At 39.7% G+C, this 25,255-nt stretch overlaps 2 protein-coding genes across 6 annotated transcripts in view; one reads left to right on the forward strand and one right to left on the reverse strand.

Moving 5' to 3' along the window:
* Positions 1 to 9,682, forward strand: part of LOC120414432 (uncharacterized) — a 38,595-nt gene extending 28,913 nt beyond the window's left edge. The window contains exons 1-3 of one of the 2 annotated variants that reach the window (XM_052710280.1): positions 49 to 65; positions 123 to 282; positions 8,715 to 9,682. In XM_052710280.1, coding sequence (XP_052566240.1) covers positions 147 to 282; positions 8,715 to 9,622 — 1,044 coding nt within the window. In that variant the 5' untranslated portion in view covers positions 49 to 65; positions 123 to 146 and the 3' untranslated portion in view covers positions 9,623 to 9,682. Of the gene's footprint in view, positions 1 to 48; positions 66 to 122; positions 283 to 8,714 lie in introns of those variants that run through there. The other variant, XM_052710281.1, reaches the window with a different exon arrangement.
* A 224-nt stretch (positions 9,683 to 9,906) lies between these two features.
* On the reverse strand, positions 9,907 to 23,111 carry LOC120414462 (serine/threonine-protein kinase PRP4 homolog). 4 transcript variants are annotated; one of them, XR_008212499.1, is made up of 7 exons: positions 22,929 to 23,111; positions 20,576 to 22,552; positions 20,314 to 20,422; positions 16,602 to 17,138; positions 16,185 to 16,536; positions 15,398 to 15,699; positions 9,908 to 15,141 (listed from the first exon to the last, which is right to left on the reverse strand). XR_008212499.1 is itself a non-coding variant. In XM_039575651.2 (6 exons), exons 1-6 carry the CDS (start codon positions 22,946 to 22,948, stop codon positions 16,512 to 16,514), a joined length of 2,598 nt encoding a protein of 865 aa, XP_039431585.1. In that variant the 5' UTR covers positions 22,949 to 23,111; the 3' UTR covers positions 16,365 to 16,511. The 4 variants fall into 4 exon arrangements, 2 of the variants coding, with proteins under 2 accessions (XP_039431584.1, XP_039431585.1); XR_008212498.1 differs by having other exon boundaries at positions 9,907 to 15,699; XM_039575651.2 differs by lacking the exons at positions 9,908 to 15,141; positions 15,398 to 15,699 and having other exon boundaries at positions 16,365 to 16,536; positions 16,602 to 16,706; positions 16,777 to 17,138.
* Between the last annotated feature and the right edge of the window lie 2,144 nt (positions 23,112 to 25,255).

Raw genomic sequence — 25,255 nt, forward strand, 5'->3', positions numbered from 1 at the left:
GTCCCGTTCGCCAGTTTGTTAAAGTTTTATTTTCGTTGATTAAAGGCTCTGCGCGGAGTGCCTCTGTAGTTTAGTGTTTGCGTTGTTTTTGTTTGTTTGTTAAGTTTTTTATTTGTGGGCAGGCCTGGAAGTTACAGCAAGTCAGCATGGTCATTTTGGCAGATCACGAGCGCAATGGAATCGCCGATTTTTTCACCCAAACCGATCCCGAGGTGCGGAAGGTCACGCTGGCCATCGGGAATATCATCTCTAAAAATACCATCAAGGAGATAACACTCGAGAGTGAGTAGTGGGAGATTGGTGGCCACTTCCGGTTCACGGTTGGCGAGCCTTCCCTCCTCCAAATCCAGGAGGAGGTAGAGTCTTATCATGTTGGGGGAAGGTTCGCGTTTTATCTCTTATTGCTGGCTACTGTCGATAATTTCCTCTCTCGTTATCAGTGGTGCACGGTGAAGAATCACCCTTCAACTCTTTTCTCGCGTCTATTGATTAGATGTTTCAACGTCAAAAGTGACCAAGAAGAGAGACGTCGAGAGCTAATTTTATCCTTCCTTCGCAAAAAAAAAAAGAGAAAAATTGTTTATCGCTAATAGCGCGAGCGATTGTCTTTCCTCTTGCTGCACCTTTGCGTGGGAGCAGGCCCAGCCGTAAAAGATGATTTATGACCAGTGATAGCGGGAAGGACGCGACATGAAGAACCACGTTCTGTGAGCTGCTTAACTTCTGTCTCACACATGCGCCACACGCGCTTAAACTCGTGAAACCTGATTGGGGCCAAGATGAGGAACCGGTTTTCGGATTTAATTGACTCGAGTGCGATTTTTTTTGTTGGTTTCTGATTCTAGCTCATCTGCAGAATACAAACGAGATATCAATCATGTCGACATGAATCGACGGCGGTTGGTGTCGTCATTGGGTATTTTTTTTTCAGGGTGACCATTCGTTTCTAATTTCTCGTTAATCTGTCGATATGTATTATTCAATTCAATTAGTGTTTTTATTAGAATTTAGCAATTCTGTTTCAGCATTTTACATTTCAGGGTTACCACTTAAATCCATTTTCAAATTCCCGACTTTTCCAGAATCACAAATAATAGGCAATTCTTATATAAAGAATGATTTCAACCCAAAAACTCTTTATAAAAAACTCAATATCAACAATTGAAAATAAACAAAATTTCTAAATAAATTCAAAAAAAAAATCAAACTATTGACTAAAAAATACACCAAAAATTTATGCACTCATTACGTTGGTTCATAGAGAAAACCAAAACAATCAGTCTTTATTAAATATCTAAGAGCTTAACAATACAATGTTAAGGCTAGTATGGAGATCGGAAGGAAAGGGGTCAAGAAACAGCTTTACGAACAGCAGAACAAAGGAGAGGGAGCGTTTTCTTGGGGCTTTTCTTCACCCTCTCTGGCATGCTTTCGCTGCCACTGCTGTCCATTTGATTTTTTTCTTGACCGGTTCCTTCCGAAGTGCGTAGACCGCTTTAATGTTCATTATTAAAAATTGCCAAACAGAAAGCTTTGGTACTTGGTTTCAACTGGAAACGAAAAAGCCATGCCCCAAAATGTTAAAAATAACTAATTTTTAAATTTTATTCTCAATTTTAACTGTTTATCAAAGAAAAGCGTTTATGATTACAGTTTTTATTCTTTCAAAGAATTTACACTTATCCAGGAATTCGTTTATTTTTTCTTATCAGGTTCCTTTTTCATTTGGTAAATTTTGATAGGTATTTAACTTTTTGAATCAAGGTTAAGATAAGTTGTCAGCGGTTAAATGTTCCAACTATTTTTAATGAGAAATCTAGTTTGATAAGACTTCATGTTTTACCACAAAGTGTATACGAAATGTTGGAAGATACAAATCATTTAAACATGTATGTGATAACCTAAATCAAAATTTTGATTTGAATTTTACTGTATAAAGTTTTAATATGTTTTTAAAATTTCCAAGTTTTTTCCATTTTCCATTCAGAACCAAAAACGTTTGGATTTTAATCGATATTAAGGTAAGGTTAATCAAGGAAATTTTAAATTTGGAAAACAAATTAAAGTGTAAAAAAATTACAGGCCACGGTTTCAACATTTAAATGAAAAAAGTGTTTTAAAATGCATTACACATCTGTCCAGTTGTTTTACAATAATATGTTTCCAAAATTTCTAAGTATTGAAGAAAATTTTATTTCACATAAACTTTGAAAAATATTTGCAACGGCCTTACGGGCTTTTGCATTAGCTTCGTTGTTGTTTAAAGTTAGATTCCTAGAGTTTTTTTTAAAGGTCCAACATATGTAAACATATGAAACACAATTGCTTATAGGACCATTAAAAAAAAAACTCTAGATTTTCATCCGTCCAATGCTGACCTACGCTGCTGCGGTCTGGGGCAACTGCGCCAAATCGCACCGTAAGCGACTCCAGGTGAAGCAGAACAAGCTGCTCAAGATGGTGCACAACCTGGACCCGTGGTACCCGACCGACGATCTACACGAGCTGGCCGGCGTCGACACCATCGACGCAAGCATCGAAAAGGCAACGAGAACCTGCAGGACTTCCTGTGGGATGTCAACGAATCCGCTCATCGAAGCACTCCTCCGTCAACAACTGTGATATTAGTTTTTAAGCCAAACATAGATCTAGGGTTTTTTTCTCAAAATTTATTTTCCCTAAAAGAGCACTCAGCTAGCAAAATCCAGGGTGGTTACACTTTCGCGATTTTCGCGGATTTCGCGAATTTCGCGGATTTGGCGCGGTTTTAGTCAGCGATGGCGCGGATTTCGCGGATTTACAAAACTGAAAAATATGTTTTTATTCAAAACATTTTTATTTGTTTAATTTAATTCACATAAAGTACCTTATCATGTCTAGATTTGGAATTGAGTACTTTTGACAATTAAAAAATCATTGTTGAAAGTTTTGCAAGAATTTTTGTCAATTTGTTATTCAATATTTTTCATATTTATTTCATGTTATTTGAAAAATATAATCAATGTTCATGAAAAAATTATCCTAATAATACATTTTATTTTAATTTTAATTAAGATTGGTGCGCTTTTTTTTATTTATTTTTTATTTTATAATTTCTAAAAGTGATAACTGAACTAAGCTTCATAACTTAATATTTTGCCTGACATCTTACTAAGAGGAACAACTTGTACTTGGTTTGGCAATTTGTCGGGCTTCCAGAAAAAAGAAATATGTTTTAATTTTTGAGAACTTTACCGATTGTTTATATAAACTGACTATTTTTTATTATTTGAAAGATATAAAAAAAAAATATTTTAATCGAACCTTCTGAAGCGATCTTGAAAATTTTATTTTCATTTTGGACATAACGTGTATTTATAATTTAAAAATAGTTTTTTAAAAATAACCGCACTCTGATTCCAGCCATAAAATGGATAACTATAAATAATTATTCAAATTTATTTTTGAAAAAATATGTCATAAATTAAAATTATTTTAATTTGATAAAATAGTAAAATAGAAGTAAAGTCTTTCAAAGCTTTTTTGAATTAAATAAAAGGATTATGATTTATATTTGAAATTAAAATCAGATTGAATCAGAAAGCGGACTACATTTTCGAATTCTTAGTGACATTTCGTTTTTTTTTTAATTTCAATAGATGTTTCTATGCGTTTTTATGAGAACAAATGTAGTTGTTTAAGTTAAAAGTTTCGATATATGTATAAAACTTTGTATAAAAAGCAATAGGCGATATTCAAAAAATCTTTCAGCTAAAATTTCAGCTAAATTTTAACATTTTATATTCTGAAACTCCATTTTAAATGAATTATATTTAAAGTTAAAACAAAATGCCCAAAGAAACAAATTGATTGTTCGTTTTTCAAAAGTCAAGTGAAAAGAAACAATGGTACAAACACATTTGACGTAAACAATTTATTTTACACATTTTCAATCTGAAGTTTTTAAGAATCACTGTTAGTATAAATCACAAAATATATCAATAAACTTTTTGGAAAAAGCATTACTGACCAATCCAGTACATGTTTTTTTTTTCAAATATAAATGTTATGACAAACTTAACCAGTTGGAAAATATTTGTATCCGAAATATTAACAATATCAGCGATGTTAATAATATCGGTATTAATTTATTTGATTGAGGCGATTTTTTAATTTTCATTAGGTTCGGATTTTTAAGCTTTTACATGATTTGTTTTCATTTGCGCAAAAAATGCTAGCTATTATTTTTTTCATGGGGAGCTGGTAAAGCTAATTTGTAAAAAAAAAAAATTTGGAATGTATCAACAATTCGGTTCACATTTTGCTGTATAGGTATATTAGAATAAATCAATTTGTTTTACCCAAATATTCATTTTATATATCGAATGTTTATTGCTTGATATTTGGTATGACATTTATTTGCACTTCAGTTTAGTTGATTTATTTAATATATTTGAAGCATTTTTAAAATCAATTCAATTGGCATTATTTTTTTCATTTGCTTTTTGGAGAACTTTGATTTTTTTTTGAAAGCATTGTCATTGAAATTTTATTGCAGTTTTCTATTTAAACCCCAAATCTATTCACTAATCACAAATTAGTCAATTTCTATTAGTGTAACATAATTTACAAAGATTTTTAAAATAGTTCTTACAAAATGAACAATTCTAGAGTTTTTTTAATAGGTCCAATAAACATAAGACAATAGTTTATAGCACCTTTTCAAAAATAAACTCTAGAATTGAGAAATACTTTTTCTAACTTGCTTGAGAAAAGTGGATTTGAATCTTATAGTTAATTGGTATTTAAAAAAAAACCTGAATTGTTTTGAAATTTCGCGAAAAAATGTATTGCGCGGATTTAGCGGATTTGAAAAAGCTCGGCGCGGTTTTCGCGGATTTGACTTTGGGAAAGTTGTAACCACCCTGAAAATCTAAACTTAGAAACATGTACCCTCCCTGTAAAGGCTTTTGAATTGATCTCAGTTGAAAGGTTCTCCAAATCTCTGAATGCAAATGTAACATCCTGGAGCAGACTGTTAATTTCTAATAAACACTAATTGAATTGAATTGAAAAAAAACTCTAGATGTAAAGGGGCCAATGCGGGTTTGTAAACAAAGAGTCTATCCTGTTCACGTCAGTGGATGTTTACATTAAAAGTGAGCAGAATAAACTCTTTGTTTACAAATTCATATTGGCCCCTTTACATTGTTTTGCTTGATTTGAGCTTTTGTTTGATAAACTTCAAATAAACTTAGTCAAAAATAAATAAAAACCTTTTGATTCATAAAAAAATGTTACATAAATTTAAAACAGATTAAAAAAGCGTAAGGAACCCTACGTTTAAAGTTAGATGCAAAGGACGAATTAAGGCAGTTGCAAATATTTTTCAAAGTTTATGTCGCCCCCCCCCCCCCCTCCCCCTTCAAAATCGGTCCGAAAAATCAGGAGGCAAAAAAAATATTTTTTCAAACAACTTCAAAATTTTAAAGGAAATAGAAGTCTAACCAACTGAAAACAATTTGATATGCATTTTCCTGCATTTAAAATCATATTTAGCATGTCTGGGATCGATCAAAAATATTTTTAATTTTTGTGAAAATCCTATGGACAGCACCGCAAAAAGTTTTTTTTTCGGCGAAAAAAAAAAAAATCTCTTCAGTACTTGCATATTTTGAAAACTAATGACAACTAGTTTTTGAATTCAAACTAAAAATAAAACAGTTTTTGCTTTAATGAAAGTTTGAAAGGCATACTATAAATGGTTAGTATAAAGAAGGTGTGCGGTTTACGTTTTTCTTTTGAAGTGTGCGATCACTAATCCTTCGCTCTGTAAATCCTCTGTTTGTGAGTTGATGGTTGGGATTTTAAATACGACTTTTTTGAAGAATGTACAAGCGATCTGGGGTTGTGTTGTGTATTTTGAGCGAAGAGGGTCTTGTGTATGGTGAAGATGGTGTTGCAGCAAGCTCAGTGACAACGAAAGTTGCTTTTTGAGCGTAGAGCAGGTCAGTTCGCGCCAAAGAGTGCAGTTTGTCTGATGGCCGTCGGGCGGCTCGGGAGAGTGTTTTCCAGACGTCGCTCTTGTCGTCGGCCGGTCGCGGTATCCCCTGCTTGACGGATTGTGGACCGCTGTGACTGGAGCAGAAGGCGGGCTGTGACGGTGTAACACACACGCACACCACAGGGCGAGGACGAAGGTGCTGCTGCCTTCTTGATGGTGTAGGGAGCGGCGTATCCGACGAGTATGAATAAGCTCAAACAGGAGAGGCTCTTTTAAAGAGTAGGTGGTTTTCAGGTAAGTCCGATCCCGTTGATGCGCGTGTGTTCGTGCGTTGAACGGTTTGATTAAAAGGTGAGTTTTAATTAATTAATTTTGATATTTCTTAGTGTAACATACACACCAATTTCTCATTACTGAATTCAGTTAAATTTGCACTACTGAGTTTTGTCTAATTAATTTAAGTTTTAATCTACAATATAAATTACATCAAAGCACACCTAACATAACCATGTTTTGATTAAAATTACTCATGTTCCTTTTTATATCAACAGTGAGCGAGTTGTGGCGCTATAACCACGGCAAGTAGTGTCCAGGGCATTTGTGGAAATACAATGTCCCATCCCAGAGGGTCCCGGAGCACCAAAACTTCTTAGCATGGTGCTCCCAACGATTTATTGCTATAACAAACAGGAACGTGAGCGGGGGATCCCCACGTTTCTTCCTCCCCTGTAGATTCAGAAATGTGTTGTTGTTTGAACATTCGTGCTCAAACTCAATCCAATTCAACGAATCATCTTTGCGGTTAACTTTACGCAGTTGGCCTGGCCGCTTTAACTTTTGTGATGTTTCAAAGCAATTTATTGCATTGGGGCACTGCAATTGTTAATAATGACAAGAGGATGCTAGGCGTTAATCAACCTAAGGCATTTTCCAGGATGCCCTCGAAAGACTGGCTGCGCTAGGGTTAGATTAGATTAGATTAGTAACCGGAAAAGAAGGTGTGCATGCCTGGCACGAACACTCAAAGCGTGTTCTAGCGTGTTGCTCGTACTGACTCAGAGCAAGGGTGAGATGTAGGTGTAAGGGCAGTGCGTGTTCGTCGGGAACCTAGTGCATAAGATCGGTCAAGGCCCGTTCTTACACTGAAAATTGCGAATTGCGAAAAAAAAATCTTTTTCGCAGATTTTGGCGAATTCCAGAATTTTTCCGATTTCCCGACTTGAGTGGCCACCCTGGACATTTGCAGAGATTTGGAGAACCTTTCAACTGAGATCAATTCATAAGCCTTTGCAGGGAGTGTACATAATTCTAAGTTTAGATTTTAGCTGAGTGCTCTTTGAGGGAAAATAAATTTTGAGAAAAAAACCCTAGACAATCTGTCGATGTAGTAAATCATTGAATTGTGGTAATTTAATGTAGTTTAGAGCAAAGTCGAGAGCAGCATTGGTACCTGAAGTTCACATACGTGTTAGAGAAGCGCTTATTCGGTGGCCAATTTAACCCTCTACAATCCAACCCCGCCTTTAGACGGGCTTCGATTTAAAAAATCACCAAAAATCCATTTTTCAACCAATTTTTGATCTCTAAAAAGCATTGGAAAGAAGAACTCCTAAAATTTTAGAAAATATATGGGCTGGAAGTTTAACTTGTTTTATGTGACTTTGTCAATGTTTTTAAAAATGTCATTTTTTTAGGGGTCAACTTTGGCTGTGTTTTTTACTAACATTTCCTATATTTTAAGTAAAAAGAAGTATGCAGTAATTTTTCTAGTGTCCCAGACTATGCATCTACGCATTTTTTTACAATTTAAATGATAATGGTGCCATTTTAGAGCAGAAAATGTGAAAAACGAGCAAAAAATTGAAAAAGTGACTGTAAAAACATGAAAAAATTAGATAGGCAAAATGTAATGATAGGAGGTGGTAAAATAGGCCAAATACTACCAAAAACAAACATAAACTAAACAAGATAAATGCAAATTAAAATACTAAAAATAAAACAAGAAAAACATAAAACAAGAGAAGTAAAGTTTTTCGTAGAAAAAAGTTGCTCAAAATGACCTCCTAAATACGGGAAAAATAAAAATTTCCGAAAAAAAAATTTGGGCAGTAGAGGGTTAATACATTCTTGGTACTTGACCTTCCCGTCGGTGTTAAGGAAATTCTCTACAATTTGATTTTTTTTTTAATTTGAATTGTTTCGATAGTAAAATTGTTTTGCCAATATTGAAATTGAACAATATTTGTAGCAGCCATTAACTTTAAAACAAGAAAAAGTCGTGAAACCCGATTATTGCCCCTGAGGTCACACGCAAGACATGAGTCATACGTAACCCGTACGAGTTCTGTTCCACCTGCGCAAGTTCCAAAAGAAGGATATCAAGAGGCCGGTGATGGACCGGTTAACCGGCTTTCATTGACGTCAGTTGGAGGCTCCACCGATCCAGTAACCGGCTTATTTTTCGATTTCTCTCTCTCATCTCATTCGTTCACGCCTTTCGATGGCGGGTTTTATTGCGCGCTTCGCTGAATATTTGATGATCGATTGTTGGAAATTTATGGTAATTGCACGTGCGACAAGAATATCTCAAATTGGGCGTGGCATTTTGATGGGATTTTGTTCAATACAGGGAATTTCTTTTATTTTTAAAACAAAAAACAATGACAAAAATGCTCGTTCAACCGCATCTTGTAGTTTATTGGGATTATTAATTCACTGTTCTCACTTTCAGAATCACTGAACGTAATGCTGGAAAACTGCCGGGATGCCGCCTCGTTACTCTCGAAGAACATTGTGAAGCCGGAGTTCATCTTCAAATACCTGCAAAGTTACAGCGTGCAGCTGCCACCGGAGAGTACAAAATCTAGTCTGATAAAGCAGTGCCTCAACTTTTGGCGGATAAAGTACGGAGCCCCGCCGGATGCCGGCAACACCAACAACTCCGACCCGCAGCACCAGTTCCCGTCCACGTCGGCAGAGTCTAGCTCGTCCAACAGTACCATGCTCGTGGCCGGCAACATGAAGAACCTGATCGCGACCGGTGGCCCACCGATGGGAAACAACACGAACGGACCTGGGTATGTGGACGCCGGCGGCAGCAGCAGCACCGCCGAACCGGGCCTCGAACAGTACCCGGTGAATCTGCTGGCGATGGATTTCACAATCTGGTTCTTTCTCAAGTGGAACCGCAACTCGCTGGACGAGAGCGCCTTCTGGCCGGAAGCGAGCTGTTCGGTGATGCTGGAAATAAGCGAAAGCCAGCAGGGCGTCGAAGAGGTCCGCGGACAAAAGGACATCATCAATCTTATTCTAAGCTTAAAGTTTCAGTACAGCTTCCAGTTTGTGCCGAACGTCATGTTCGACGGCTGCCAGGGCCGGATATCGGAGGGTGGCGTGCTGGTGCTTTCGGTGGGCGTGGTCTACAGCAACCGGCGGGGCGTGGACAACCGACTGGCGACGCTCGGCGAGTTCGAAAGCATGATCGGACTGCGGCGTGATCCGCACGACAACAACAATTGGAAGATCGTAATGCTAAAGCTGTACATACGGTACAAACCGGTGGAGAATTTACCTGCCTTGTCCAACAGTAAGATGCTTACCGAGTGTTTGCTGATCCCGTTGACCCTGGACAGTGTGTGAGAGTGCCTTAATGTAGAATAGAAGCGTACTAGAATAGATGTAAAACGCTGGTAGACTGTTTAGAGTCTATGAAAATTGTGCGCAAAAAAAATTGTTAACGAGTACCGTGAATAGGAATAAAAATAATTTGAGTTTACGAAATTTGTTCAATTCTTCTACAGTCATCCCACAAATTCGGAACACTTTTTTGATAATTTGTGAATAGCATGCTAAATGCATCTTTTCCGTCGACCCTACTATTTTTAGGACATTCTCTTACTATTTCACTAGTGAAAACAGTTCTTTTTGAACAAAAAACTGCATTTAGAGACAATTTTATTCAGATCAGAAAAACACTGCCTCCATATTGCCTGTTCCATAATTGTGGGATGTTATTGTGCCTCCCACAATTGTGGAACACCTGAGTTTAACAGATATTTTCACAAAAAAGTTATCAGAACATTCATAAAACATTACAAAGCTTTAGTTTCATCGGTTCCAGTGTGTGAAGTCCTTATTTTGTTGAAAATGTGTACTCCTGGAGAGATCCAAAGTTTGGTTACATCCGTAAGAAAAAAGTGTTCCGAATTTGTGGATTTCAAGGGTCAATGTTTTTCTTTGAAAACTTGATATAAAACGTAAAAAATTACAGTCGGTCAATACATCAATCGAAAGATCGCAAGAAAAGCTTTCACATGAAGGTAAAAGCGTATCATTATGTTCAAATATCGATTTGCTATGATTTTTTGAACATTGGCCGATCTGTAAACTGTTCCGAATATGAGGGATGACTGTACTGATAATAGAAATGAAAGATATTCCTAATCCAAATTGCATCTTGGATTCTTTGATCAAATTTGAATAAAATTCTTACGCCAAAAAGTTACAACTTTGGCCACTCAAAAAATCAAATTATTCGCTCTACAGCATTGCCTTGGCGTTCTCGATTACGAGATTCCTACTCGAAACTAGGTGTCCGAAGGATTGATTGTTGAGGCAATTGCAAACCGCTTTTTACACCTAAGCTTCCATCCACCCCGGGATTCGAACTGACGACCTTTGGATTGTGAGTCCAAATGCATACCAGCGACTCCACCGAGGCAGGACCCAGAGAGACGACTCCTACACCTGGACTGAGCTATCGACCTAACCTCTAGGTTAGACCGGGACCAACATTTACTTTGGCCACTCTGGAACCGATTCCGGACAACCGGCAGATTGTATAGGAAACGTTACGTAAAATCAAAATTTGATCACAGGAGGCTGAGTAAGCAAAAGAACTAAAACGTCAACAAACGAAAAAAAGGCAGAACGAAGTTTGTCGGGTAAGGCTTGTTTGAATAAAAAAATACTCTGTTAACCGCCAGCGGTTTTGAATAGTCTTGTAGCAATGATGATCCACACGGACGGATTCCATGTTGAATGTCTTTTAAAAAGGTTTTTCATTCTTAAATAGATTGAATAAATGAAATGTAGAATCAAGTGTTTATTAAGATTTAGAGCAATCGATTCAATTATTCGCAATTCGCAATTTTCAGTGTAAGAACGGGCCTTGACCGATCTTATGCACCAGGTTCCCGACGAACACGCACTGCCCTTACACCTAAATCTCACCCTTGCTCTGAGTCAGTACGAGCAACACGCTAGAACACGCTTTGAGTGTTCGTGCCAGGCATGCACACCTTCTTTTCCGGTTACGCATTTAACTCGGCCGGGGGTGGTACATTACGTAGGGTTTGATGTAAGTATAAGCGCCTAACCATTTATAGTGTGCCTATCAACTTTCATTAAAGCAAAAACTGTTTTATTTTTAGTTTGATTTCAAAAACTAATTATTATTTAACTGTGTATTGTTTTCTCCTGAAATCTTCCCTATTGTTGAGTTGTGTTTATCTGTTGCTATTTCTTTTGTCGCGGTGTTTTGTTACAATATTTTGGTCCTAAGCATTTTAGGAAAGTTTTTCAAAAGTACAATAGTAATATTTGTGTTAATCCTTTAATTATTCCATAAATTGAGTAAGGGCTCGAACCTCACTTGCTTAAGAAAAAGGTGAAGTTTCAAAACAATGGACAGTGAAGGAAATATACTATGTAAAGAATCAATAGTAAAAGAAAGATAGTAATTTATGAAGAAGATAAAGAAATTAACAATAGTTAATGAATAGAAATAACAAACAAGCTTAGAGGGCAATTTACAGGCAAGATGAGATATTATTCAAATAGATAAATAAAGAAAAGGCACATGATTAACAAAATTGACTTCGCTGCCAAATTAAGGGAAAGCAGACAGTTTGTTACAGCAGCATCAATTGGTACAATAGAGTGGAAAAGCGTTGCGAGATAAGAGAATCAAATAAGTAAAATCGAAATCAAATGGAGGATAATAAACAGAAGCCGTGTTAGAAAATCAGTAAAACAAAATAAACAGAAGATAGCTGTTAGCTGAAATGTAAAGAAGGGAAACCCCGTTCTGCGATGCTCAGGTACATACACAGCAGTTGACTCAACATACTGCGAATCAAAACAATACCGTCTACAATCACAAATTACTTCCCTTTCCCACATTGACGCGCCCCTTTCTTCTAGCCGTCTCTACTCTGACCCTCGCTGGTCAAAGGTTTACGAGTCGTTTCCACAGGCCACCAGCTAGGTTACACCTTGTCATCATGATGACTAAACCAAGCCAACGTGGAGGTAAGAAAATAGGACACTTGCAAGGAACCAGAGCCATGCTGTTTTGTCCAAACAGCACTACGGATGTAGTTGGGCTCCTTCCGGGATGTTCCTCGCCTGGGTGTCAACCGACGAGTATCATCAGTATCATGCACCCTTGGCCTGCAGCAATCGATGCAATTATTTGAGAAAAAATATAACAAAACAAACCTTACCCGACAAACTTCGTTCTGCCTTTTTTTTTCGTTTGTTGACGTTTTTTGATTTTTTGCTTATTCATCCTCCTGTGATCAAAATTTGATTTTACGTAACTTTCTCCATACAATTTGCCGATTTTCCGGAATCGGTTCCTGAGTGGCCAGTGTAATAGGAAGTCGCCTTTGCAATCAAATATTTTGGATTTGCTTATTTGAATGCGACTGAAAATTACCTACAAACGTATCAATAATTTTGTATTCGATATTTGAAATATTAATGGAAAGAAGAACTCTTAAAATTTAAGGAAATTCTAAGGTCAGAAGTTTCACTGGTTTTATGTGACTTTGCCTTAGCCTTTGCCTTTTTTTATGTAGATAAGGAGAACATCTTGAGCAGAGTGCATATTTCTAATGAACAAATCTAAATGAGCCAAATTGAGGTAAGAACGCCATTTTGTGCAGCTCACAATGCCTCACCTTTTTACCTACACAGATACCCAAAATTCGATTTCAATCCTAAGATATTCAATAAAAACTGAAAAATCTCCGTGCATTGTTGTCTCTCTTCATATGAAAGAAGTCTCAATCTTATTGTGCTAACTTGACACGCTCTGTAAATTGATTTAAGTGCGACGACTGGCCAAAGGGATTTAAGGTCAGAACGTGTTTGACACACGTGCATGCCTGACTACCGCAAACATTTGTAGTTATAAATTGGGACCTTGATAACCAAAATCAACCAAACTTCGGGACAATGCACAGAATGGTCAACCAAACAAAACGTGTTTGTTATTGTTTAAATTGCGTGCTCTATTTTTCGTTTATTCAAGGCCAAACATTAAAACGCGTTTTCTCGGAACGTCAAAAAGCGACAAACGACAAGATTGCACAACGGCGTCGATTTGATACATTGATCATTTCGCAAAAAAAATTAGTTGAAAATCAACATACAGTCCAGACTCGATTATCCGAAGGCCTTGTCAAAAGTTCACTTCGGATAATCGAAAACAAACATTATTTTAGTCGTCTTTTATTTTTTGGCTGTCGAGCTTAGTATCCCCTAAACTACTTTAAAGTGAGTAAGTAATTTTAAACCTAAAATGGGGGTGATGAAATATTCGAAGAAATGCATTTTGTAATTCAATAATCAACTATTTAAATTTGACTAAAAGGGTTGGTCGCAGAGCTCGAAGCGGACGCAAAAAAAAAAATGTTCAAAGCCTTCATAAAACCAGCCATCGAGTCGTCGCATAAAGCTATCGTTGCTGTTCAATCCTTACCACGTGGATACCGTTTTGGAAAATTGTCCTTTGCTGAAATTGCCCCTACAAAAAAAAAAATCTTTTTTTTATGGAACGTGGATGATTTCAATACCCCGCACTCTTTAAGTGCCCGCGTGGTTTATGAATGGTTTTCTACGGCTATTTGTTTTTTTTTTCATCTTAAAAAACACACATAGGAGAGTTTAATATTAAGGTCATACTTTTATTAAAAAAAATCAAGGTTATCATTCGGGAAAATTGATTTTTCGGTGAAGTAACCATTCGGGTATATGTAAATTCGGGAAAACGAAAATTCGGTAAAATGGCAATTCGGGTAAATGACTTTCGGGGATATGGAATTTTCAGGAAAATAATTTTCGGGGATGTGGGATTCGGGAATGTAGGATTCGGGGATAAGGGATGAAACCGCACTACCTATAATTTAAAATTCGGCTATTATGCCATATCAAGTATTCCGAGAAAAACGCGTTTTAGTGTTTGTCATCAAATCTTCTTTTATGGCGATTTCCTATAAGAGTAACATGTTAGACGTTTGGTTATTCGCATCGTCAGCCAAAGCTAAGCACTATTTAAGTGAAATTCAAGCTTCAAGTTTTTAAAACTTTAGTGCAGCAATTCGTAAAATTGAACTAAGCATTTTAAAGTGATGATCAAATTTCTTTGACAAAAAATAATTAAAGGCTTCACATTAAAGTATAATATTAACTGAAAAATCCCGGTTTTTATTATTATTTTTAAATAGTTCTTAAAAATATTTTGTTCGAAATGTTCAGAAAATTTCCAATAAAATTGCCTGAGACATGGATAATTGTAACTTAAAAGTGATAAAAAAATGCATATGGGACATTTATGCGATCAGGGGCAGTTAAGTGCAATAAAAAACATACCTGGCAACAATGCCAAGCGCGCAGTATGGGATTTGACGGCGCGTATTGGCCGAAAGTTGCGTCGTTCCTAGGCTGGTTTTCCGCGTGTCTTTTTGGGGAATACGCGCAATAATGAAACATTTGTGAAATTCTCTAATCTTTTCTAAAAAAAACATACTTTTTAAACTTTGGAATCAAGACTAACTTTTTAAAAAGGTCAAATATTCAATATGAAAATTGTTTTTTTAAAGAGTGAGAAAAAACACGTAAAAATTTTCAGTCAACAATATACCTAGTACCATGCAATCGTAAATATTTTGTAAAATTTTGGCAGAAACATTATTGTAAAGGTGACTTAAGTATTTTGTGACAATTTTGGTAAATTTTTTTGCAAGTTAAATTAAAATTACAAAATTATGTTTTGTGTCATTTCAACAACATTCAAAACATACTTACCTGTTCAACGCTGTTGGTTTTAAGTTCGGCACTCTTCTGATTTGGGGGGAAATCGTCCTTCAGACCTGAAAAGAGTACCAAAAGAAGAAAAGAAAAAAAGAACAGCAGAAGATCACTCGCTCACAGGATAATTGTATCGATTTGAAATGGCTAGATTGCTTAATTTTTGTTTTTGGTTTAAATTTTAACAAATTTGGAAGAATTGGGATGGGCATTTGGGATTAAAGGAGGCAAGAGTAAGAAAAATAAAAGTGTAAAATAGAGGAGTTTAAACGAAACGTAAAACTAAGAATGACTTGAAAATGTCAATTATGTCACTACCTCTTACGGCGCCCGGAAAAAATAGGCACTGGCTCAACCTTGCGTGCACACGCACCCACACCCACACACAAGCAGCACACGCACAATTGCTCCAAAGATTCTTAACTTTTTTTGAAGGGACTGTTTCATCTCTACAGCATTCGGTTTGGCTTCCGGGATGCGTGTGTGGGCGGTGGCGACGACCGAGGGCTGAGACAAAGAGAGGTTGGTGGTGGTGCTGCGTGGTTCGGCCATGCGTAGGAGGGCGAGTCGTCCGCCGCCGCCGCCGTCAGCCAGCCCACTGTGTAAGGTGATCCACGCGGCTGAAACGAAGATTAGACTCTGTAGCGAAATACACATGAACACAGACACACACTTGGTTTGGCGGGTTTTGTTTGTGGTAGCTTTTTGTTAAAGTTTTGTTTTTATTTATCTTGTTTGTTGTTTTTTTTTGCATAAGTTTTTTCAGATTCTAAGCTAAGATTTTTTTTTGTTTTCTCGTTTCTCTTTTTGTCTGTTGGTTGTTGATGCAGTTTTGAACCGGGAGGAAATGTTTTGTTTGTGGCAAACAAAATATTTTCCAGCATAAAATTAGCTATTTTTTTTGTCCATTTATCGGAGAGTTGGGTTTGGTTAAAACGAATTTCAACTGCTCAAAAACGTCCAGAGTTAATCACATTACAACTAATACTTCTACAACGTTACATGTTTGTAAAATCGTGATCAAAGTTCTTAGTTCAATTACAAGTTTTTGTTTTGTTGGTTGATGTTCTTACTACTTTTTTTTTGTTTTCAATCGTTTGTTTACCTCTCTTATTTTTGCATCGTGTAAAAACAAGAGATCGTCAACGTGTCAACTCTTCTTCCTCTATGGGGCTTATCACACATTGATATAATTAGTACGACGAAGCGCTCCACCACTTCTGGCGCCGGGCCACCTTCGCGGATTATCTCGCTCAGATCTTATCCTGGATGAAGGGATGCGCCAGCGCGTGGTTCAGGGAGATTCGCTTCGCCGGATCCAGCGCAAACACCTTGTCCAGCAGATCCTTCAGCTGGCCCACTTTGCGAATCTGGTCGTCCGGCAGATTTTGGCCGGCAATCAGCTCCTGCTGTAGGTCTCGATTCGGCTTAATCACCGACACGACGACGACTTTCTCCTGCGGGGGGAAAAGCACAATCAATGAAATTATTCTGAAATTCTCGAATAACAAGCGATCCTCACCCGCTCCGTAATCTTGTCGATCTCGTGCGACAGGAAGTTGCAGTTCTGATCGAAATGCTGATCCTTAAACTGGCCTTTCCGTATGATCTTGTTCGGTATCTTGCCCTTTAAATCCATAAAAAATTTAAGCATTTGATTATTTGATTTACCACTAAATAAGATTTTGCCAGTATACAATTCATAGATGGTGCAACCGGCGGACCACATGTCGATGCCGTAGTCGTACGACAGACCGAGAATGATCTCCGGTGCACGATAGAACCGCGATACCAGATACGGCGTGATGTCGTTGTCCGCGACGGCGGACGCCGACCCAAAGTCGCACAGCTTCAGCACCAGATTGTTGTCGTTGACGAGGATGTTGTCCGGCTTGATGTCCGCGTGCAGGATGCCGGACTTTTTCAGCAGCTTCAGCGCCAACAGCAGCTGCTGGGTGTAGCTGCGCACGGCCTTGATGTGCAGGCCGACGTTTTTGCCGTACTTTTTCAGCACCTCGCGCAGGTTCATCGCGAGCGGCTCCAGGACCATGCAAAGATGCTGGAAGGTAAGGGTAATAAAAATAAATGTATTTTAACTATTTTTTTTAATCAAGCTTTTGCATGAGAGTGTTGCGAAATTCTTTAAGGCTGTCTAAGGGAGCGTTCTTTTATTACGTAACGCAAAAAATGATTTTTAGACGCCCTCCCCCTCGTAACAAAATATCCATACAAATTAAAAAAAAATGTATGGAACGTAACACGGCCTCCGAACCCCCCCCCCCCCCACTCCCCCCATCTGCGTAACGTCATAAAAGAACGCTCCCTAAATACCGAGATCAAATTTGCCACCGTTAGGGCATCTCCACCGCAGAGATCTAACTGCGTGGCAAAGATAATTTGGCACCCGCGTCAAGCACACCGCGGTACTTTTACGAGAGCAAAATTAGCATCGAGTACATCCGTGTTCATCCGAATCTAAACAAAACTCAAAGCGGAGCAAATCATCTGACGGATGGTTTTTTCAAGCAAAACAATGTGATTGGACCACGATTGGGCCAATGTGAGTTTGTAAACAAAGAGTGTATCCTGCTCACGTCAATAGACGTTTGCATTAGAAGTGTTTGCTTAATTTTTCGATTTCAATTCTTCTAGTTGGATGTCCAAATTAAAAAATTCTAGAATTAAAAATACTGAAATTAAAAATTTCAAAAAATCAAGAAATAAAGATTTTAGAATTTAAAAAATAAGTTATAAAAAAAAATCAAAATTGATATTAAAAAAAATACGTCGGAATGAAAATCGTTAACATCAGAAGTTATCAGGAGATAGTGGTGCTACTTTTTCGCAAGGTTTAAATTTTGGAAATTTAGAATTTTTGATTTTTTTTTTAATTTTCTAAAAATTTTAAATTGCATTTTAAAGTTTTTAATGTGTTAAATTTTAATTTAATTTTTTTTAGTTTATTTTTTAACTTTTTTATTGTTAGTTTATTTTTTAACTTTTTTTTTTTATTTTAGTGAATGATTAAATTTTCCGTGCATGATTCCATTTGACGCGGTAGCAAACCGGCAGAATACCGGGTAGCAAAGTGAAATCCTGAAGAACTGAGAGCAAATCTAGAGTTATGTTTTTAAAAGGACCTAAAAACTGTTGTCTTTCATATGTTTATAAGACCTTAAAAAAAACTCTAGAAATTTGCTTCCGCAAAGAGTTTTCACCGACGTCGGGCAATGTATATAGATTAGTAAGGTAAGGTGGGTTTTCAAGCCGTCAAAATAGTTAGTTAGCGCGAAACCCGGATTTTATATGGAGATTTTCATAAAAGTGAAAATTTGACCATTTTCCAGACAAATTTTGACGGATTTCTTCTGTGGGGTTGTTAAGCATGCCAAACTGAATCGAAATACGCTTTTAAAACACACATATTTTTCTTGAAAAAAAAATAAAATCAACTAAACGCGTTTTTCGGTTCAGTTTGGAATGCTTAATAACCTTAATCGTTGAAAAAAAAAATCCGATGAAATTTGCCCGGAAAATGTTCAAATTTTCACTTTTCTGAAAATCGCCATATAAAATCCGGGTTTCGTGCTTACTATTTTGACAGCTGGGAATTCCCGTCTACCTTATCTAATCTACATACCTTGGCCGTCGGGTACAAATTTGATTTGCTTCGGTGTTTGCCCCCAGCGCTGGAGATGACCTAATAATCTTTCAGTCTTTTGAAATGAAGTACAAAGTAGATGTTCGATAACTGGGCCCTCGATAACTGGGCTGTTACAGCAGTAGCCCACTTAAAATGCAGACAAACGTAAAAAAACAAAAACAACCCAAAATGACCTAGGGGTCATAGGATGCAACAATCAAGTGTAGTAAATAAAACTTTTTTTTTATGTTTTTTGTGAAATTTCAAGTCACAGTTTAAGGAAACTTGAAAAATTGGCTCTGGACATAAATTTAGGTAACTTTTATTTTTATATTTTACTAAGAAAATATAATGCATTGATGGTCCCCTCGGCATTTTCCGTTGAGCCCAGTTAGCGAGCAGCATTCGGTAACTTCTCAGCCCAGTTACCGAACAAGTACTGTAGTTACATGCTCATGTACTATTACGTTGAACCGAAGTTTCAATTTTATTCTTTTTGTCGGTATTTTTTGTAAAGTGTAAGTTCCATGTCGCATAATTCTAAGTTTAGACAAAATTTTGGTATGGAAATGTCAACAAAGAGTGCTGGAAGAGTTACTGATGTTGCTGAAGGTAAAAATTAAAAAAGATAGGTTGGCCACAGCATCTAGGATTACAGTTTTGTGGTTTGGTTGAGCGTTTTAGCAGAATGCATTACTATGAATACAAAGAGACGAGTTGTTCCTTTTAATTCCGCTATACATAGCGGAATTAAAAGGAACAACTCGTCTCTTTGATTACAGTTTGATTTCTTTGCCTGTAAATTACCCAATCCACGAAGTCGGCCAATTCTTCCATTGCCAATGAGTACAATCCAACGATCCTAACATTCCCAGAAAAACTCTAGATTAATTTTCTTCTAGTTGGTGACTTCAATTCCGATAGCAGCAGTACATTTTTGTACTTTAATTGTCCATGCTCCATACAATTTTTGTTTTGTATGGAAGATTGTCCACGAAGTCCCCGTGGTTTATGCATGGTACCTACACTGAAGGACATTGAAGGAGCCGTGAGGTTTATTAAGTCCGGAAATCGCCAGGGATGGATTGAATCTCCGCAGAAATGCTCAAAGCTGACGCCCGGTTGTCAGCTCGAATGCTGCATCGACTGTTCAGCCACATCTGGGACAACGCGACTTTGATGCAGGGCATTTTGGTAAAGGTTCCAAAAAAGGGGGATCTTGCCAACTGTGACAACTGGCGTGGCATCATGCTGCTGTGCCTTGCTTTCAAAGTTTTCTGTATGCTTGCGCCAGTTGGTGGCACCAAGTTCAACGTGTTAAAGAAGGCCAGAGGTTGCTTGTGGTGCTCGAACCAAATCAGCTAGCACGCAATCAGTGTTCGTTGCTCTACGGAACTGAGACTTGGTGCGTATCGAATCAAAACACGGCCAAATCGCAGGTGCCTCCACCCAGTTATATTACGAGCGGCCGATTTTTTGGGTCAGCAAACTTTTTGTTTCTAACAAATGGATCCCCTTCGCCAGGATTTTAAAAAGGGTCGTTTGTTCAGTGTAATCGCTTGTACTGAGGAACGTGTATGAAGTAACTCACCTGTTTGTGGAAAAAGTGCCGGAACAGTCTCAAACAGTGGTAGCGATCTTCCGGGTCGGTGTCGTTCAGCTTTTTCAGCGTCTCCAGCTCACGCAGTCCAGTTTTGTGCCTGCAAAAAAGAGAATTATCATTCAGCGTCAAATCGCATTCTTCTCTCAAAATTTAATTTTATCTAGATTAAATTTTCAAAACAACCTATCCCTCATGGGTTTCCTATGCAGATAGGGCCTTTTGAAAATTTAATCGAGAAATGCTCACTCACATGATTTCATTGTTCCGTATAATCTTCACCGCCACCATCGCGTTCCCGCGCGCCTGGTCCTTCGCCCGCACCACCGTACTGAACACACCCTGGCCGGTGTAGTTCGCCACCACGTAGCGGCTGTCGAGCACCTCGCCGATGCGCACCCGGTAGTACCCCTCGGCGTCGTCCCAGTTGTCCGTGAGGGCGGGGTTTTCCGCGCCCTGCTTGCTCGCCACCACCGTGCTGGGCGAGTCAAAGTTCGAATCGATGTCCTGCTCGGCAAACATGTCCCACTCGGCCCGCTTCGAGGACTTTTCCTGCTTCGACTGGTCGTCGTCGTCGGTTTCGTCGTCCTCGGACGCGGGTTGGGATGGTTGGGCTTTCGTCTTCTTGGTTTCGGCGTTGCTGGTTTGCACTCTGGTGATGGGGATCGGTGGGGTCAGCGAGTCGTTGTTACTGGAGCGTCGCCGGTCCGAGGCTTTGGACGGTTCTTCGATGATGAAATAGTCGTTGGATTTTTTGCGGGGTTTGCTGGCTGGGAGTGGTTTGATGGGTGATTTTGGTGGTGGTTCTTGTTTTGTTACGATTTGGGGTGACGAATGGCTCTCGGATGGTGGTGGGTTGCTGTCGTCGTTGTTGGCGCCAAGTTTCTTGAGCAGTTCCTCGCGTTGCTTTCTGCGCTTCTCGATGATCTTCTCTTCGTCTTCTTCGTCGTCGATGTCAATGTCCCCGATTTCGCTGTCACTGCTGGATTCTTTCTGCTGTTTCAGGCCCTCGCTGAGCGAGTCCTTGTACTTGTCGTCCTCGGGTTTGCGACGTCCTCCGCGATCTCGTCCGTTACGGCCGCCTCGATCATCTCGGTCGTACCTGCCACGGTCCCGGCTGCGGCTTCGCCCTCGGAAGCGATCTCTGGAGCTGTTCCGTCTGCCTCGATCCATTGACCGGCGTCCTCCCCGGTCACGGCTGCGGTCCAATGGACGTCCACGATTGTAACGATCCAAGGATCTATCACGCTCCCTCTGCCTCGCCCTCGCCCGTTCACGATCCATCCTCTCTCTGTCTCTCTCACGTGCCTTCTCACGCTCGTACCGCTCTTCGGCCATCCTTCGGTTGTACTCTTCATGCTCACGCTGCCGGCGATGATCTTCCCTGGCGCGTTCTCGATCTTGCTCCTGTTGCCGCGCTCGGGCCTTCGATTCCTGTTCCGCTCGGACGACGCGTCTCTCCGTGTCCGGGGATCGTCGCTTACGCAGTTCCTCGTGGCCACGAGACCGACTCCGTTGTCTAGCCTTCTTCAGCAGCCGGTTGACATCCTCCGCGCTCGAATCGCCCTCAATCGTAATGACCTCATCGCTTCGCTTCTTCTTGCGCTTGTCCGACGACTTCCGCGACTTGCCCTCCTCCACCGTGTCCTCTTCCTCGTCCGAGGCAAACTCCCCGAGCCGGGCCTGCAGCAGCGCCTTCTGACGCATCAAATCCTCCAAGTTCAGCTCATCCTCGATCACTGCCACGTCCGGACTCGGCGCGTCCTCAACGGCCGTCCCGTCGCTGTCACTCTCCACCGACACCACGTCCGGCTTGCCCTTGTCCAGCGACTGTGTCAGAATCGCCACCAACTTTTCCGGATCCGTCGAAATCTCCGGCACGGCTTTGGACTTCTCCAACAGGGCCTTCAAGTTGCCGCCGTCTTCATTCTTGGCCGGCTTGACGCGAACCGCGTGCTCGAGCTTTTTGATGTCGATCTTGGAGCCGTTCTTGTGGTTCTGCGACCCGTCATCTTCTCCCGCGGAATCACTGACTTCGCCGTCCTCGCCGCGGGATTTGCGTTTGTGTTTTTTGTGCTTTTTCGATTTGGACTTTTCGCCCTTTTCCTGGCGCGAAGAAGACGACGATTTTTTATGCTTCTTGTGTTTCTTATGCTTCTTCGAGCTCTTCTTGGAGTCCAACTTTTCCGGCGATTTGTCCTCCACGGACGAGTCACTGTCGGAGGCGATTCTGCGGAAAATTAGCTTGATCAGTGATTTCATTTTTGAATTTTAAAAGTATAAATCTAGAGTTTTTTTTGATTAAGTCCTATAAACATATGAAAGACAATGGTTTATTGGTCCTTTTCAAAAAAAACTCTGGAAATTAAAACAACGCATTTCGTCCCAATCGAACCCACCGCGATCAACTTGTAGCAGGACAATCGAGGGAGGCGCATGGCGTAAAGATGGACACAACCCCACAAACAACCGTTGCCGTTGATACCCCCCTCCCCCACAGCAAATGCGTTTGCAAACGTTTTGTCATGGAAGAGTAAAAAAGATGAGGGGAAGGGGGAAGGGGGGCGGCAAAATGTCCCAAACGAAAATCCACTTTTTCCACTTACACAATCTCCCGGGAGGACATCCTGCTAGCGGAAATCGTTGCCTGCGCTGTCGGGTACACTTTCGCGCACAATTTCGGCACTTTTGGGCGGGTTTTGTACGCGAAAAAGACGCAATTTCACCAGCAGTAAATGCAACCAGTCACGAAAATCGACTTTTCTTTTTGGCTTTCTTCTTTGCTCTCTTCTGCTGCGCGGCGCTGTCAGTCGGTGGCAAGGTGTGCGCTAGTTGGTGTGTTGCTTTTTGGAGCGAAGTTGAGTGGGTTGGGGTGCGTTCGCAGATTTTTGGACCTGTGGTTCAAGATAAATGCAGTTTAGGTGCACACCTAAATATTTCGATGAAATTTTTGTCATTTTTGATATTTTTTTGTTTTTTTTTCCATTTTTATTTGAATTAAATTTAAATTTCGGTTTACATGAGTTTGAGCGCACGGAGTGATTTAATATTTACGTGATTTGTTTTTGTTTATGACGTTTTGCGTACGCACACTAGCGCACCATTTGGTTTTGCTGGCTGACAAAATTTAACCACACTTTATTTTCGTGTACGTACACGCAATACATACGCACGTAGATTGCTCTCTTCGACGATCCCAGCAAACGTCAAACGATACAAAACCATTGCTGTAAATTTTTCGGAAGAGATCCGGTCAAAGATCCAGCAGCAAGTTTGAAATGACAACTTTATTTTTTCTTGAGGTGGGCAAAAAAAAGAGCGAGCCGCTCAAAGAGCCGGTTCACTAAAAAGAGCGAACGAACGATGGCTCACAAAAAAAGAACCGCGGTTCTTTTTTAAACTCCGGTATTTTAAAGAACCGTTGCAAGATGAAGATTTGGAAAATTCATGTCTATTTTTATGTTTATAATTATAATTCATAGAATTTCCAACAAATTGTTTCCAAACATTGGTTTTGTTTTTTTCAAACATTTCAATGCTTATACAAATTATTCACAAAATTGTCCCACGCATATTTTTCAAGTACTAAACCTACATTATTTCGACTTTTTTTTTTTTTTTTTTTTTTTTTGTTGCCCGATGGGCATTGGGTTAAGTTCACTGCGACCACCTGAGAAGGCTATCTTTTGTGATGTACCCTGGTTACTGTCCATACTACAAATTACTCGTATCCATTGGATCGGAAGACGAGGGGTTATTTTGCAGACATGGTTTATCCCAATTCGGCGCAATACAGTCGATGAACTGTATGACCTTCTTGGGATGGGTGTGGTGCCATACATCGTACGGCGTAAGAAGGTGCGATCCAAAGAACCGCAGCCTTCGAGACACAAGTGCTCCGCAGAAGCAGAGTAAATGTGCCGAGCTTTCCAGCTCAGTTAAACAAAAACGACAGAGGTTGTTAGGCCACCTGCCGATTTTGTGCAGGTAATATCTGGCAGGACAATGTCCTGTTAGAAGCCCTGCGAGTATTCGTAGTTCCCTACGGTTTAAGCCAAGAAGTTTCCTGGCAATTGAAGGACTTGGAGTGATAAAAGTTTTAGCTTGTCTCAATCCTCGCATCTCGCCCCAGATTGAAGCGATTTGCGATTGTCCCCAATTAGTTATTTCTTGCTTCACGGCACTTTTTGAGATTCCAAGGAACGGCTCGGGACCCACGAAGATGTTTGATGAGCCTTGTCTAGCAAGTTCATCAGCCATTTCGTTGCCTTCAATGACGCAGTGCCCTGGGACCCAAAACAACATGACTCTGTTATGCCGAGAAGTAAGTTCCCTGAGGGAAGCGACGCACTCCCAAACAAGTTTGGATTCGCATTTAGAGGATTTTAATGCCAATAGTGCAGCTTGGCTATCCGAGAAAATACCGATTTTTGCGTGTCTATAATTTCTCATAATACACGTCCTCGCACAGATGTGTATGGCATACACTTCTGCTTGAAAAACGGTAGGCCACTTTCCCATAGATATGGTTTCCCTGGTTCGAGGACCGAAGACTCCAGCTCCAGTAGAAGTGCCCATTTTTGAACCATCCGTAAAGAAACGAATAGTTCCTTCTGGAAGTGTAGGTCCTCCATTACTCCACATTTGGCGATTTGTTTCAATCACCTCATATGGAATGTCCATGTTGGGCCTTACCTCCATGCAGTCCGAGACTGAAGTTGCAAGGGGGGAAATGTTAAAAGCCTTCACGATCCGCGAGTGACCCGTTCCATCTCCTTCCACCCAGTTGTTACACCGTTGTAGTCGTAGAGCGCCAAGCGCAGCCTCCTGCTTCACATGTAAATGTAAAGGCAGAATGCATAGCATGGCTTCCATGGCCGCGGTGGGGGTTGTTTTCATTGCACTCGTTACAGAGAGACATGCCAGTCGTTGG

The sequence above is a fragment of the Culex pipiens genome, chromosome 3 (genome assembly GCF_016801865.2).
Source record: "Culex pipiens pallens isolate TS chromosome 3, TS_CPP_V2, whole genome shotgun sequence".
In the NCBI taxonomy this organism is placed as follows: domain Eukaryota; kingdom Metazoa; phylum Arthropoda; class Insecta; order Diptera; family Culicidae; genus Culex; species Culex pipiens.

Coding starts and splice junctions, on each gene's coding strand:
- LOC120414462 (XM_039575650.2), bottom strand. CDS start 22,948: ATGTCCTCCCGGGAGATTGT. Junction 22,553..22,928: donor ATGTCCTCCCGGGAGATTGT/GTAAGTGGAAAA, acceptor AATTTTCCGCAG/AATCGCCTCCGACAGTGACT. Junction 20,423..20,575: donor ATACGGAACAATGAAATCAT/GTGAGTGAGCAT, acceptor TCTTTTTTGCAG/GCACAAAACTGGACTGCGTG.